We start from the raw sequence: 16,696 nt of genomic DNA, 5'->3' as shown, positions 1-16,696 counted from the left end.
TGCTGTAGCTATATGAAAATATTGAGAGGAAAAAAAAAAAAACATTTCTCTTTCCCCATAAATATGTCTTTAAGAATTGAATTCTAGTCTTTAAAAATCCTAATATTTAAAAATTCTACTGCTGTGTTGAAACGCAGAATGCTTCCACCTCAAAAATAGTGGTCTTTTTGATGCTCCAAATTAGCCACGTCTTATATGGTGTGAAAAATCATTTTAAAATGAAGTGGGATTTATGACACTGATCCCAAATGGGGAAAGGGGGATATGTCATCATATAGATGGTATAATTTCATGAAGACATAGTAGTAACTACAATTACTACTACAAAACTTTATACTTTGTCTATATATTATTTTCTGTGTGATATGTAAGTAAGCGCACAGGCTCTGACCATTTTGTTACAAATGTCAGGAATCCCATGTATGTGCTATTAATATCCTTGTTTTCAAGAAAAACAGCATTCCTGTATATGTGTGAAATAGCTACATATGAAATGAATATGGCAAAATCAGTGTCCTAATATTTTTTCAGTTCCTTCTAGGAGCACAAAGGGAATAAAAGGAAATGTCATATTCTACTCCATAAATATCAATACGATTTTTTAATTGAAGAAACCCCAAATCATATGATGTATAAATTCCAGTGATTGTTTATAAATGTGCTGTTCAGTTGTCCTGAGCCCCTGGTGTTGAAATAATAATAGTCAGATCTTGAGTTGCATTAGCTACTATTCAAGAGCTCAAGAGACCTTGTGCCCAATGGCTGCCATATTGCACATCTTTGAGAAAAATTCTGCTGGGCCTTCATTGCCTATAAGATTGATATCTTTTTAGCAAATTATTTTTATTTATGTGAAAGGTTGAGAGAGAGAAACAGACAAGATATCACCTCTCCTCCAGTGCTTGTAACAGCTGAGGCTGAGGCTGTACCAGGTCAAAACTACAGGCTGGAATGAAATCTGGGTCTGCCACGTGGCCAGCAGGGACCCATGGCCTGGAGCTGTTAGCTAGCCAGAGTGCATGTCTTCAAGAAGCTGCAATCAGAAGCAGAGTGAAGGCTCAAAACGCTCAAACCCAGGCTCTCCAACAGGAGATGTAGGTGTTCCAAGAGACACCTGCAACTCTGGGCCAAACGCCTGCCCCAAAGATGGATCTCTTCAAAGGCTAATGGAAGTGCCTTAGCCAGAGCCTTTTCAGCTTTTTGCTCTGCCCCTTCTCTCATTGGCTTAGATTTCTTTGGCCTCTCACATTCCAATGAGACGTTTTCATTGGCCCTGCCTTGAAAACAACCTCACCTCCAAGGTAGGATTTGAACACCCAGGCTGGGGAAAATGCCACGTGGAATTCCCATCTGGAGGTTGGTACAGCGGCAGCTCCAGCCTTTATGAGAAATTGTCTGGGTTTGGAGTTTCTCGCAGAAGTCTGATTTAGCAGCTCCTAGCTTGCAGCAAGACTGAAAGGAACACAAATCTGTTTTGTATACACAAATCAGTCCTCGTGGCCGCATGCCCTTCCCAGCCTGCCAGTTTCATCTGGCTGCTCCAGAAGATACAATGCAATGGCACATTTGTTAACCTACATGCTGGGGAACAGGCATTCTGATTATTGAAATGCTCCCGGTGAGTGATTAGCCCAGGGTTTTTTGTTTCTTTTTTGTTTGGTTGTTGTTGTTGTTTTGCAGAAAAGCTGTGAAGGCAAGGAGTTTTCTGTCCAGGAGGTTGTCATACTGTCTCTCTCCTCCTGAAGACTCTAGCTGCCCTGCTTTGTCCTTCAAGCTCTCAGATGCCTCTGTGCCTTGCATTTTCAAATATGCAGTTAGCATACTCTCAAAGAAACCTTGTAAAAAAGAGGCCCATCATGGCATTTATGATCATCTTAGCAAAAAGAATAAACTTGGAAAATTAAGGTTTCATGTACATTTCACATGATTGTAAATCTTCCCGATAATGGATGGTTTGTAAAAAAAAAAATAGTAAAACTTGATAATATTTGTTCACATATTTTACTTTTCAATAATACGTTCTTAAAAAGTGCTTCTTTAGGGGGCCAGTGCTGTGGCACAGTAGGCTAAGCTTCCTGTGGTGCTGGTATCCTATGGGGTATACTGGTTTATGTCCCAGTTGCTCCACTTCCAATCCAGCTTCCTGCTTACATCCTGGAAGCATTGGATGGTGACCCAGGCCCACCCATATGGGAAACTTGGAAGAATTTGCTTCACTTCTGGCTTCAGGATAGCTCAGTTCTGGCCATTGGCACCATTTGGAGAGTGAACCAGCATATGGAAAAATCTCTCTCTTTCCTTCTCTCCATAATTCTGCCTTTCAAACAAAAATAAATCTCTTGAAAACAGTGCTTGCAAGATGCTAGCCGTTGACAGGAAAGCTTTACAGATATTCATTCTTTCAGTCTTTATGCTTGAAATTACCTTCAGATGTGGTTTCCACATCATTGTGCTCATTGTAAGGATGAGAAAATGGCAGCACAAAGGGTTAAAATAGAAAAAGAGCATGCATGCGATTCGAACCCAGGAAGCTTGGCTCTGAGCGCTTAGTCCTCTACACTGCTCCAGATCACACACATGGTAACAAGAGCCTGAAATCGCACCTTTGAACGGTCTGCTTTCCTGTTAACTTATTGCCTTGGTTTTCATGGGTTAAAAGCCGAAGAAGAGGGAGCTAAGCGCTTCCATGCCCAAATGAATGCTTCTCACTGAAATCCATCATAAAATTTTCAGACTGAGATTAAATGTATCCACGACCCACAATAACTTATAAACTGGGGAACTGGGTGGAATGAAACAGATTTTCTGAAAACTAAACTACTGCAACATGTTGGCTTGGTGTATGGCATGGGAAAATCATGGACTTCGCTTTCCCCATTGGACATTGCATTCCGTGGGATTTGTACACGCAGGTTTGTGAATGAGCCGATCCAATGGAAGAAATGGCAGGTGTTTCATGGTGTCTGTGTCACAGTGTATTTTCTAGATACGTGCAGTGTGTGACAGCAAAACTATTTTCTTTAACAGTACATAAAATAAGTAAATAATAAAGTGCTTCCTAGATGTCGGTCAGCGATGCGTCTGATGAGCAGCCACGGACTTTGGGCTTTCTTAATTACTTATGCAGAAATCCTGGGATTGGTTTCTTGCTTTTGCGCTCACCCTAGCATCCCATCCGCCAATTGCCCTTTCTGTCTTCCCGCAAACCTGGGAACTGCTCTCTTCCCCCCAGGCCCATCTTCTTCTACCAGGGTCACTTAACAGTCAGTCACGTGATTCTCTTAAGGCACTGATCAGCTGCTTTCTCATGCCAGCCGCAGCCTCTATTGGCATATCTTGTCAGTCTCTATTGGCATATCTGCCAGCCCAGGGCCGTTTCTCTCTGCAGCTCCGTTTCTCCGCATTCTCAGCCTGGTGGGAACCATGCCAGTACACCTGGAAATCGTCACCTACCCAAAGTCAGCCTGTCTGTGCCCAGGCCAGTGCCTGGGCCTCAGGGGACAAGATAAGCTGGACCCATCACATCCCACTTCTGATGGTTTTAAATCATGGAAGGTGGGGGCAAGAGATATGGAATAACAGTGCCGAGTGAGTCAAGGAGAGAGCTGGGAGAGCTGTGGAGGGCTCAGGACAAGGACGGGGCCGTGAGGACATGCGGCACCCATGGGTGCTAACTGCGGTGTGGGAGATAACCTGGCTCCATGTGCCTCCACCCCATATGAATGAATTAAATGTTAATTAAATATTGATTAGATTTGGAGAGTGAGAGGGTCGCTATGGCAAAGGGCGGGCTGAGAAGCCTCAGGAGGCCCAGGTGGAGAGTAGAGCCAGAAGAAGCTTTCCTTAATTTCTACTCAAACAAAATTGACCTGTGATGCAAGAATCATCCCATTCCATTCAAACAGATTTGACTCACCAATTTACTTCTGCGTTACAATTGAGCAAATGTGTATTTAACAACAATGCTAGGCACTGGGGCGGGGGGAGGATGCAAGTGATGCAGCATTGACAAAGCCATCCGCACGGCCCTTGATAAGCTCCTCATGTAACAGGGAAAATGCAAACACAAAGCAGTGTTCCCACGAAGTCTGTTCTGGGTCACAGGACTCTCCACAGTGGGTTCAGTGTGATGAAAAGGTACAGAAGAAAACACGATCACTTGGACTTAAAGATCAGAAAGATTTCCCAGGGAAGTAACTTTTGAGGCCCAGCCTTAGCAAAGGAGGAAGAACGCATGCCTGAAAAGGGAAGGTAGGGGCGGTGTTGTGGCAGAGCCAGTTAAGCTGCCTCTCAAGAACCCGCATCCCTCTCGGGACGCCCCTATCGCACAGCGTGCTGATCCAAATCTGGCTGCTCCAGTGCAAAAACAATTTTGAAATCATGCCGTTTTTCCAAAATACACATTTTGCACTATTATGAAACTTTTTTCAGCCAAACAAGCCCATATGTTTTATCACATTTTCCACAAACTTTTTGAAGTCCCTTCCAGCCTCACCGTTAAAGGCTTCTCATCGTTCCAGTACTTAGGAAAACCTTTCAGACGTACGCATGACACTATCATGTATCATTTCCTTCTCTATTTATTCATTTATTTGAAAGGCAGAGTGGTAGAGAGGGTGGGAGGGAGGCGTGTAGGCCAGAGAAAGAGAAAGGAAGGAAGAGGCAGAGAGACGGAGAGGGGCATCCTCCATCCACTGGCCTGTTCTCTAAATGATTGTCATTGGGACTGAATGAGGCCGAATCAGGAACCTGCCACTCCAGCTGGGTCAGGGGAGCCGCCATCCGGACACGAAGGCTGTCAGCTTTCGCCTTCCCACCGCTGTTCTGTTGGGACCGGATGGAGCGCAGGGTCCGGGAAGGGGAGCTTCAATGAGGTTTCTCGTGAAGATGGTCCAGCAAATGGCAAATATTGCGTTGGATGTGAGAATTTCTCATCTCACTGTGCTTCATATCAGGTCATCCTTGGATATTTTGGACCAAATTTAACATATGTGAAAAAAGGGCATCAAATGTTAGAAAAGCTCACTTTCATTTCTATGTCTGTTTCTCCAAGGAGTTTGAAAAACAAATGAAGAAGCTTAGAGTAGGATAACAACAGAGAAAGTGAAGAGAAAATTTTCTCAGTATTTGTTATTTGGGAAGAACTTTGAATAATTCATTGTCAGAAGTCAAGACAGTTGAATACCACCAGCTCATTTCATCAGAAAAAATAAAACAAAGAATGGGGAATTAATGACTGATAAACAATGAATGATTTCCTTCCCAGATTAGATTTCATTGCCTTTTTTATTGTTGTTAGTTGTATTTCATGAAGTTTGTTGGTGCTATTAGTGTTGTTAGCCAAATAAGAAGTACATAGGGTTTTATATTTAAAATATTACTTTATTGCTACACTATATTTAGGAATTTCAAAGTTTGTATTTTATTCTGTTTTCATTTGTGCTAATTACATAGCTACTAAAACACTTCACGTAGGGCGCAGTGTGGTGGCCTAGCAGCTAAAGTCCTCATCTTGAACACACTGGGATCCCACGTGGGCACTGGTTCTAATCCCGGTAGTCCCGCTTCCCATCCAGCTCCCTGCCTGTGGTCTCAGAAAGCAGTCAAGGACGGCCCAAAGCCTTGGGACTCAGCACCCATGTGGGAGGCCCAGAAGAGGCTTCTGGCTTCTGGCTTTGGATTGGCACAGTGCCAGCCATTGTGGTCATTTAAGGAGTGAATCAATGGATGGAAGATCTCTGTCTCTCCTCCAATGTGCGTATCTGCCTTTCCAATAAAATAAATTAACTAAATCCGATAAAATAAATCAATTTAAAAAAAACAAAACCACTTCATATGAACCTAGAAGGAACAGCTGTTAACTCTTGTCAAACATTTTTAAATTTAATTTTCAAAGTAATTATTTTCTAAGACACAGATGGGTAGAGACAGCTATTTCCCCCCCCCCTCCTCCATCCCCACTTTCCTCTCCCTCCATTTTCCTGCATATTATCACAGTTGTATAGTCCTGTAGTAGCAGTTACAATTTTCACATCCTGGCATCATATGTGTGGGTGAGGCTGAAAATCTAGTCTCATTGCTGTCCAGGTAACTGTTTCCTTGGCGTCTTCTTATTTGAGGATAGAGACACATTGTCGCACACATCTGCAATGCATTTTTAATGGCCCGAATAGCTTTCTAACTGTGCATTTGTCTTTTCTGGCAGATGACATTTGACCCAGAGATATTCTTCAATGTCTTGCTGCCACCAATTATATTTCATGCCGGCTACAGTCTGAAGAAGGTAAACTTGATGTTTTTCTTCTTTTGTTGCTAAGCAAAGCTGTTACCAGCACTGATGAAAAAGCAGTTATTTATTTCATGGGCTTGCCTGCTTAGTAAAAACATCATTGCCTCAGATTCCGTGATAAAAATCCAAGATGCTTCGATCCTTGTGGGCCTAACCTATGTGACAGCAGGCGGTTAAGCAGGTGCAGTTCTGAGCCCTGAACACGTGGCTAGTTGAAATGAGATGCGCTTTAATTATAAAGGCATTCTGGATGTTGAAGACTTGTATTGAGAACAAAAATGCAAAATTATCTCTGCAATATTTTACGTTAATCTCATGTTTAAATGGTAGTATTTTAAACATGTTGAGGTAAGTGAAACATCAAAATTAGTTTCATGTTTTCTTGTTTTAGGGTGGCGCCTAGAAAATTGTAAAATGGCATAATGTGGCTTGCATCATACTTCCATCCCGTGGTTTATCCTATGGGAGTCTAAACAAAGGGTTCACCGACTAGTTCCCATTGGGTTTATCCAGCAGGAGATGCCAAATCAGGAAAACTCGTGGTCCTCTGGGAGAGCGGCAAGGGCTGTTTTTGTGCCCTCACCTGACAATTCTTGGGCACAGGCTCAGTGCATCTTTTGCAAGTTAGCATTTCACGTGACTAGCGTTCAGTGCTGATGTCCCCTTGTGCCCGTGGGATCCTGAGACAGAGAAAACAAGCTGCTCTCCTCGGTGGAGCAGTGCACAGCCAGGGGCCCTGCTCCCCCCGGGCTGCCCATGGCTTCCAGCAGCCAGGCAGCCTGCTCAGCACAGACCTGACTAATTTGTGTTCTTCAGGCTCCCTCTTGCTGTCAGTTCTGGCCGTTCAGGTCCTGTGTGAAGGACGGGAAGTTTTCCTAAGCAGCCACTCGAGTGGAGGCTGGATTTATTGAGCTCATCTTTTGACTCATCTCCCGTCCCAGTACCAGGCATCTGATTCAGTAAAGCCAAGTCAATTGCTGTTTAAATTTGGCTTCGTTACATTCATAAGACATAAGTTGAAGATGTCAGAGACCCAATAAAAGCCAAAAGACAACTGATAATCTTAGAATAGTATTTTAGAGGGGTTATATTTATAAGTAAATAGCTTGAAAACAGTGTCTTCCCTGAATTGTCCAACATCCTGCCTGAGTTCTGCCTGAGTTCTGCCCTGACCCATTCCCTCCCTCTTGGATCCAGTTTGTTCTGGCAGGTGGTTCTTTCATCCTTACACTGTCAACTTCCAGATGCGCATGCTTTGCTTTCTTCCTGTTTCATTGCTTTTACCTTTTTATTGCATAAATCAGTGAAATCTGTTTTCGCAAAAGATGACCCAGATTGACACTTGCAAACAAAATTTTCTCTGAACAGTAAAGGGAGGGCTTGTGAAATGAATGCTTTTCTTTTTATTTTCTGTTATGCTAAGAGAAAAAAAATGCTGATGTACTCTATACAATCTATTTTTTCCTCTCCAGAGACACTTTTTTCAAAACTTAGGATCTATTTTAACATACGCCTTCTTGGGGACTGCCATCTCATGCATTGTCATAGGGTAAGTGACATTTGGAGCTTGAATTCTAGGGGCCAGTGGTAACCTAGTCTGTGGGAGGGAGGACACGCTTCCTGTACTTGCACTGACTGGAAAATTGTATGTCCTGGAATTCACATATACTCACACATTTCTGACATGATTCCGAGGCTTCTGTCTTTGCTGATTAACATAAGGCTTCCAATGAATGCCAAGGTCATTGGACTGCCAGGTGTCAGTCTTCTGAACTTCAGGAGAGTGTACGGTTTGGCCTGAGTTCCATGAAGCACCTTGTGTCCAGTTTCCTTGAAGTTTCAACAAAGCAGAGGCATTCTGCATCCTCTTCCCGTTTTCTTTGCTGGGGTTTTACTTGAGATGGACAAGGGTACAGTAGTAACTCTGTGTCAAGGGTTAGCTCTCCAAGGGGAAATTTACAGGGAAGCAACCTGAAACAGATGTGTCCGAGCATCAGCAGAGTTGTTCAATGCAGGACCGCCGGCACGTTGTATAATACAGTAGACACCCCCAGCCCTGCCTTCATTATATTGTATTAGTTATGCTCTGAGCCCTAAATCAAACTACATAGTCTCAGCTTATCATAAAGCAAAACAGGATCCAATGTGATGAAACCAATCCAATTCGCTTATAATCCAATGCAATATATTAAACTTCACTTCACTGCACAAAAAAATGTCCAACTAGACCCGGCAAGGTAGCCTCGTGGCTGGAGTCCTCGCCTTGAACATGCCAGGATCCCCTATGGGCCCGCATTCTAATCCTGGCGGCTCTGCTTCCCATCCAGATCCCTGCTTGTGGCCTGGGAGGACAGTCGAGGATGGCCCAAGGCTTTGGGACCCTGCACCCATATGGGGGACCCAGAAGAGTCTCCTGGCTCCTGGCTTCAGATTGGCTTAGTTCTGGCCATTGTGGCTTCTTGGGGAGTGAATCAGCAGACAGAAATCTTCCTGTCTGTCTCTCCTCCTCTCTGTATATCTGACTTTGCAATAAAAATAAACCTTTTTGAAAAATGTCTAAGTGCAGTTAGAATGATAATGTAGACTTCTTAGACTGATGTGGTCAACTCTACCTTGGGTTTTAGTGCCTACAGCTGTGGTAATCATAAGAGACTGACAATGAAAACACTGTAGTTACACCTCCAGCCCTTCTCGTATGAGGCCTTTAGTGTGACCCTGTAGCAGGGTGCAGAGGTGCCAGGGGATCTCCTTACTGGAACCTAAAAGCCGGGGCTGGTTTATGTTGAACGCTTTGCTTAACTTTTTTTGAGCCGAGTCTAGAACACCTTGAACTAAATTATATGAAAATATCCAGAGTCGTGAAGGCAATGAAAGAGCAACACATTCCGCACACGATGTTCAAGACTTGAGGGATGCGTGCACGGAGCCTCATCCGTGTGGCATTGAACCTGATTGAACAGTGTACTTGATCCTTCAGAAAGCATGTTCTGGGGGGATTTTTCTGTTCTGTTAGTTCACCGCTCCTTAATATTTAAATTTCAAAGCTGGCAAGAGTCTTTGAGATGTACGATTAAAAGATTACAAGTAAGAATTTGTTAGGAAAAGTAATTTGCCTGGAACTGTAGTTTTGATAAAGCTTTGCGACCATACCCTTTGTCTGAACTGCATACAACATGGGGTGACTTCTGAAGGAGGGCTGTCAGGTTGAAGGGCGAAGGGGAGAGGCAAATTACAGACGTCAGGGCCTCATCTAACAAGGAAAAGGAAAGCATTGGAGACTCATTACTTGAGGATGAGAGAGTCATATCAATATTTTAGGACAGTCGTTTTGGTGGCTCTGTAACGGGAGGAAATCCTAAAGTGGGGAAAAAGCGGCCGTGGGAAGATCTCTGAAGAGGCGCTCAGCATGGGCTCGGCAGGAAGTGGAGACGGCCTGAACTCATGCGAGCGAACCGCCATAAGAACTAGGAGAGTTAGAGTCTCTGGAGCAGCTCCACTGGAAGGAAGAGACCTGGCACTCCTAACGGAGGTGCTGCCACGCAGATGGCCAACAGTCCCACGGAGCATGCGTGCTGGCAGAGGATGGGTCCAAGAACATCTCACACAAGAGAGGGGGGAACCAGAAAGGAATTGACGCAACCCTTGGATTGGGCCCATGGGAGGTAACAGGCGAATTGACACGTGACCCGTAGGCAGCAATGACGGCTGAGTATTGGCAAGTCCACTTCTTTGGGATGGGAAACAAAAATGTGTTTTATGCTGTCTGTAACATATAATCTCAGGATATAGGAAGGAGAAGCATCTACTTAAATTCAAGCCAAATTGACGTCCCATCATATGAGACACTGTGGAAAATGACTGTTTATTTTTTTGGCAAATTAATAGTAAAAGGAGACACATCAAGCATTTATTTCCTGCTTGTCACAACTGTGCCCTTTTATAAAGCACTTTCTTGGATTATCTCATTTAATCCTAAAAGAATCCTATTAAGTAGATAACTATTATACTCAGCAGATGAACCCAGGGAGGTTGTGTAGAAATAACACCACACTCAGGAATGAGCTGGGATTAGTCAATGAGAGTTTGGTTCCAGAATCAAGTTATTAATGTAAAAAAAAAAAAACTATTTTCCTTCTCTTTGTTGACTAGTAACACTAAAAACAAAATCATATGAATCAATCTACATGGGCTAAGATGCCACATGCTTTTTCAGTTGCTCAGTGGTTCTCACCTACAGAGGAAGGTGTTTTTAAAGATTTACTGATTTATTTAACAGAATGTCAGAGAGAGAGAGAGAAGGAGATGGAGAGAGAGAGAGAATGAGAGTGTTTCCATCTGTTGGTGGATCTCCCAAATGCCCATCACAGGCAGAGCTAAGACGGGTTGAAGCCAGGGGCTCCAGCCTGATTGCCAACCTGGTCACCCGATGCTGCCAGGCACATTAGCAGGAAGTTGGAGTCCAAGCAAAATAGCAAGGACTCCAATCCTGGCACTTCCAATACAAGATGTAAGTTTCCCAAGTGGTAGCTTACCTCTCTGCGCAGCCACATTTGCCAGCACGGGATAGTTTTAGGAATTCCATCTAAACATGGTTCACATTTTGGAGGAAGCAGAGTTGCCTGGGGATCGACTCCCGTAGCATGGGCTCATGCTTTTATAATGTGGATAAGAGGAAGGATTCAAGACAATCAGCTTGGACCATCTCCTGACCAAAGTAGATTCTGATAGTCATTTAATGGAGGAGGATGAGTCAGCTGGTTGGTGCCACACCTGAACCTGGAGCGAGGTTGCCGTAGGAGATGGTAGCAAAGGGCACAGTCCATCTGACTCCAGAGCAAACACTCTTAGAATCTCCTGCCCCTTCACTTCACATTTCCTGTGATGTTCTATGATTAATAACTACACCTGTGGGACAGACTTTACTAATGCCAGATTTGTACGTGCTTCACTGTGGCTGGCAATCATGAAAAGTTTGAACATTAAGAAGTAGCTTGGGCTACATGTTGTGCATTTAATAGCATGTGGTTTAACTTCTTGGTGTTGTTAATTTCTTTTTTCTCCCGGATGTTGAGTTTGTTTTGTGGCTCTTCATTTAAGGGGATGTATAGTAGTTGTGTAATGGAGACTGTCATATCTAGTAACATGTCATTTAACTTTATGGCATTGTAAATTTCTATTTTTCTTTCTATTGTTGATTTTGTATCATGACTTTTCATTTAAGGGAATGTACAGTAGTTATATAATGGAGACTAACATTCAGATGTGAGGATGCAGTGTGGTATGCATTTCTGTTTCCAGACAAGGATGTACTTACAGTGAAACTGTTGACTATATCTTAACAATAGGATTCTGGACTCTCTGCCATTGTCCATGCCCACAGTGATGGACATATAATTGAGTATGAATGACTATATGTTAGTAATGATATAGAGGAACTAGGTTGGGGGAGGGAGTTGGGGAGGAGATAAGGGAATATGGAACTGTATCGTAAAATGATAGCAATAATAATAAAATGTGGGAAAAAAAAAAGAAGTAGCTTGGGGCCCAGCCTTAACAGCGCCAAGAATTGAGCCACTGACTGCATTGAAGGTATTCCATATGAGCTCTGATTTAAATCTTGGATGCTTCATTTTCAATCTAACTCCCTGTCAATGTGCCCGGGAAAGCAGTGAAAGAGGGTGCTCATCCCTGGACCCCTACCACCCACAGGAAACTTACATGAAGCTCCAGGTTTCTGGCTTCAGTCTGATCTGGCTAAGACTGTGGTACCCATTTAGAGACTGAACATAAGGATGGAGGATTTATCTTTCCAGACCTGTGTGTGTGTGTATGGCCTTTCAAATAAGTAAAATATTGTTTTAAAATAAATAGCTGTTGTTATAATTGCAAGGAGGAGATGAAAGTTGCCTTCTTTCACTGGAGGTGTCTGAAGGGATGTAGTGAAATCCATTTGACTCTGTTACAACTGCAGGACTCCTGGTAACTCACCCAGAGAAACCTGGGTTTATAAACACAAGGTTGTTTACGTTCACCTGACAGTCCTCAGGGATGTTGGTTTCCCTGTTGGGTTCCTTACCGTGCACGGCCCAGAAGCTGCATGCCTTACAGCTTACATCTGTAAGGCGTGAACGGAGCCTCTGCCCTTGGCCTCAAGGTCACTCTGCCTGCCCGCTGGGGACCTTCAGACCTACATGCCCCAGGCACGTGTACTGGAAAGGCTGATCCACTCTTCCTGAGGGTGGCGTATGGTGAGCCTTGGTATCTTTCAGGTGCTGACTGTTACACCTGGCCAGGAGAAGGGACACATTGACTGGTCTAGAGCCCAAACCGGAAGATGGGTGTCACAGATGGAGGCCGAGTCACTGGAAGTGTCTGTAGTTCTGACCTTGAGATAACAATGGAGCAGGTTCTTCTCCCAAGGGACAGGAACCCCGAGACGGGGTCTATAAGCACATCAGGGAGGTAGTGGAGCTTTTCAGATGCCTCCTTCGGACAGAGTCTGTTTAGATTTTACCATTTCATCAGATTCTGTAGGGAGCTGCAATACACAAAACCAAAGAACCAACGTGTTTTTCAAGGTCCCAAGCAGTCACATGATTGAGACAGGGGATTTTGTATATCTCCATGAGGAGTAAGAATTGATGGATTCCCAGGATGCATTTAGAGTAGACAGATAAACCTGGAAATAGGGATGCTATTAGTCTATCAGGCAATGCAGGGTAGCAGCAATAAACCAGTTATTATGTGTTTGAATTCCTTTGCTTTGCAGCATCCTGAATATGTGCTTAAGCATCCTGAGTATATAGCTGGGTGACGGGATCTACAGATGAATATTCATTTTTGCAAAATTATGCTAAATTATTTTGCAAACTGGTGATACCAATTTTGCCTCTTAATTTTTGTCAGTCTGGTTTGTGTGAAATGAAATGATAAGGAAGTCTTTCTTTATCTCTAACTGTTAATTAAGTTGGTTTCATTTGCATATGATGCCTTTTTAAGCTTTCTATTAATTTTTCTATTGAGCTGTCTTGTCACATTTCCGTTAATTTGTTGGAGTTCTTTATATGTTCCACATATTGAGCAATATTTACTTACATATTTTGTAAATATTTTCTTTTTGTACATAATATCCTCCGGTGAACAGAAGTTTATAGATAAGATTTTAATTTGACTCTAGTTAAATCTTAATATACTCAAATTTATCAGAGTTTTCCTCTGGTTAGCAGTATTATATTTTGTTTAATAAGTCCTTTCCTGCCTCAGAATTAGACGTGTTCCTTCTTTTTGCAGAGTTTTGCACTTGTATCCTTTATGCAACTGGGTCTTGTGCATGATAAGGGAAGATATCCAGTTACATTTCTTTCCTCAAATGGTTAGGAAGTATTGGAGCATCAGTTAGTGTCTGGTCCTCCGTCTGGGAAGGATCTGTATCTGCTCTCTCGTGTGTAACAGTTTCTATGTCCAAGCTTTTCATTCTGTGTCGTTGGTATGTAATCAATCCTACACCAATGCCATACTGTCCTAATTACTTAGATTCACCAGTCTTCTTGTGCTTTTTAAAAATGTTTTATTGATGTATATATTTATTTGAAAGACAAAGTTGGCATTGAGGGAGAGAGTGAGCCGTTTGCTGGTTCATTCCTCAAATGGTTGCAGTAGCTGAGACCGGGCCAGACTGAAGCCAGGAGCCCAGGACTCCGTGGATCTCCCATATGGATGGCAGAAACCTAGACACATCATCAAGAAACTGGATAGGAAGTATGGGAGATGAGACTCTTGCTGGCAGTGTGACACGGGATGCAAGTACCCCCAAGCGGTAGCTTACCTTGTTGAGCCACAACTCTTGCCTGTTTGCTTTACAGGGAAAGATGGAAAGCATACATCTGGAATACCTGGTCTGTTTTTAGCTGTTTGTTCTTTTAGTTAAATTTACTCTGGCGTAGTTAGCAGGATGTGACTTTTAAAGTTTAGAAGTAAAATTTCATGTACATGGTGTCTCATATGTGACAGTTGTCCAACAAGGTTATAGTGCAGTCGAAAAAAAACATTCCATTTCCAGTATTTTTACTTCACCTTTTCTACCTTTATATGTGTTTAGACACACAAGTACTTACTCTTGTGTTACAGTCGTCCGTTCAGTACAGTAACAGGCTGCAGGGGTGTGCAGGCTAGAAGCAATGGACTATATCAACCTGCCTGGTGTACAGTACACCATTTCATGCAGGCTTGTCTAAGTGCAGCGTGACGTTTGTGGATACCTGCACCTTTCTGCCCGTATCCCCATCACTGAGCGCCAGGTGGCTGTACTTTGTTTCGGTCTGCAGACCTCAGCATTAGGTTTTGGAGTCTTTCCCATGGGGACCACCTGGACAGGAGCACCAGGAGGCCTGCAGGCACCTGCTCACAACGAAGAAGCCATGGGGATGACTGCGGTTCCATGAGGCGGAATTCATGCCATGTAACATCCCGTGGCAGTGGAAATCATTAAATAACCTTACTTAGGACAACATGGATGTGTCTCAGAAGCAGGACAGGTCATTAAATTAAACTCTAGGAGGCTTCACTACCTTTGATGTGGTTTCGTTTTCATAATCTTCATAGTGTATGCAAATGGTCAGGGTTAAACTCTTCTTTAGGCATAGGCACACATAGATATAAAGGCATATATTGTATATGTGTAGTACGTAATGGCATTGAAAACACAGAATTCAGTGCTGTTCCTCTTTCTGGATGAGAGAGGAAAGAATGAGATGGAAAGACATCCCACAAGTGATGTATTTTGGGACATGGTTGGCTTCATGAATTGGAGTGGTGTGCTTCTAGGAATTCAATATATAATCAGTGTTCAAAATTTGCATCTAATTCTCTTGTGTTTATTGAGTGTATTAAGAACACAATATGGAAACACAAGCTATAAGAAGGAAAAAGTATAATTGTGTCAAAAAACCATTGACAGATTGCTACTGCGCTGCCAGAGCCTAAGGCGTACTTCCGTTTTTGGAAGCAGCACCACTTGGGGGCAGCAGTATCTGCAGCATCCCTGGGCGAACGCTTACTGGGCTCCCAGTCTTCTGTGTTCTCGCTGCACTTCCTCTCTTCTTTCTCCCCTCTGCCTTCCTGGCCTCAAGCCCACCTTTATCCCAGTGCCCCGATGAGATCCTGCTGGGCTGCTGCTCCCTGTGACTCAGTCTTCAGGAGGCTGCCAAACAGTAGAGCTCAGGAGACGATGCTGAGTCCGGCTGCAAGGCCCCATGCTTCCTCTGTGCTGTCATTCACTCTCTGGACTCAGTGCTGGCACAGTAACAGCTGTCACTAGTGTCAAACAGGAAAATAAATACACGCTGCCCAGACACGGCCAAATAAGAAAAAGTAAACTCTCATCTGTCAAGTACAGCCCAGCTGCTGAGCGATGCGGTTTCTCCTGTCTACATCTCGGCAGGCATAGGCTGTGTCGCAGAGAGGAAAGGGCAGTGTGTGAGAAAGCAAGCTCAGAGCCTGGGTGGAAGGGACCAGAGAGAGCCTCAGAGGTGTGGAAGCTGTCGGAGCGGTCTGAATCCAGGCAGGTGCAACCTGGCGATGTCCGGGATAAGACTAATGGAGGAGGGGCGAGGAAGCAAGTCCTGGGGGATCCCGAAAGGGAAGTCAGTAACGCCTGATGTCAAATGTGACAGTACTGAAAAGTGCTGAAAAATAATGTGGGAAATCATTGTTTTTTTTTTTTAAAAAGAGAAATGTTGAAAGTAAATAACCCTATCAGAGAAAAATTACAAAGTACTCTCTTCTGAAAAAGAATTCACTCAAGCAGTGTCATTATTCAGCAATCTTTTCTAAGGGGTGTAACCATGGGACTCCTGTTAAGTGAAGCGTTTGTGTTGGAATAATCAGGTTCATGTTCATTTTCTGATACCTTCAGACATAAAGTCAAGTGTTTTCTTTCTCAATTCAATCAAAATTTGATGGAAGAACCATAGCAAATGTGTACACACACACACACAACTCCATTCCAATTAAAGATTAAACAGGAGAATAAACTTATACTGTTGCGTTAACAAAATCCTTTCAAAAAGTAAAGGTTTAAAACAACAATGTTGTTCTTAGTTGGCAATTCTATAAGCAATTTAGTTTGGGCTCCATTAGTGCATTGCTTCTTACCTGAAGTCACTGCATGGGGCTTGACTTGGGTTGAATGACCCAAGAGTCTCACATACCTGCCGGCTGATTCTGAGTGCTGGGTGATTGGTCTAGGGAGCTAATGTTGAATGACTCATTTCTGCTCCATGGAGTTGCTCATCTCTAGTCACATGGAACTGCTTTGTATGCAGGACTCAAGGCAGCCCTCCAAGATGGGAGGATGGAAATGCAAAGGCTCTTTGTGGCTCGGACTTAGACATGAGGCAATATCACCAT

At 43.4% G+C, this 16,696-nt stretch overlaps 1 protein-coding gene across 1 annotated transcript in view; it reads left to right on the top strand.

Annotated features, from left to right (window-relative positions):
- SLC9A9 (solute carrier family 9 member A9) overlaps positions 1 to 16,696 on the top strand; it is a 562,224-nt gene that overhangs the window by 36,184 nt on the left and 509,344 nt on the right. The window contains exons 3-4 of the mRNA XM_040974753.1: positions 6,206 to 6,283; positions 7,762 to 7,838. Coding sequence (XP_040830687.1) covers positions 6,206 to 6,283; positions 7,762 to 7,838 — 155 coding nt within the window. The remainder of the gene's footprint in view (positions 1 to 6,205; positions 6,284 to 7,761; positions 7,839 to 16,696) is intronic.

The sequence above is a fragment of the Ochotona curzoniae genome, unplaced genomic scaffold (genome assembly GCF_017591425.1).
Source record: "Ochotona curzoniae isolate NIBS_2020 unplaced genomic scaffold, NIBS_Ocur_1.0 contig_2599, whole genome shotgun sequence".
In the NCBI taxonomy this organism is placed as follows: domain Eukaryota; kingdom Metazoa; phylum Chordata; class Mammalia; order Lagomorpha; family Ochotonidae; genus Ochotona; species Ochotona curzoniae.
Note: the sequence above shows the minus strand (reverse complement) of the source record. Positions and strands in the feature narration are given on the sequence as shown.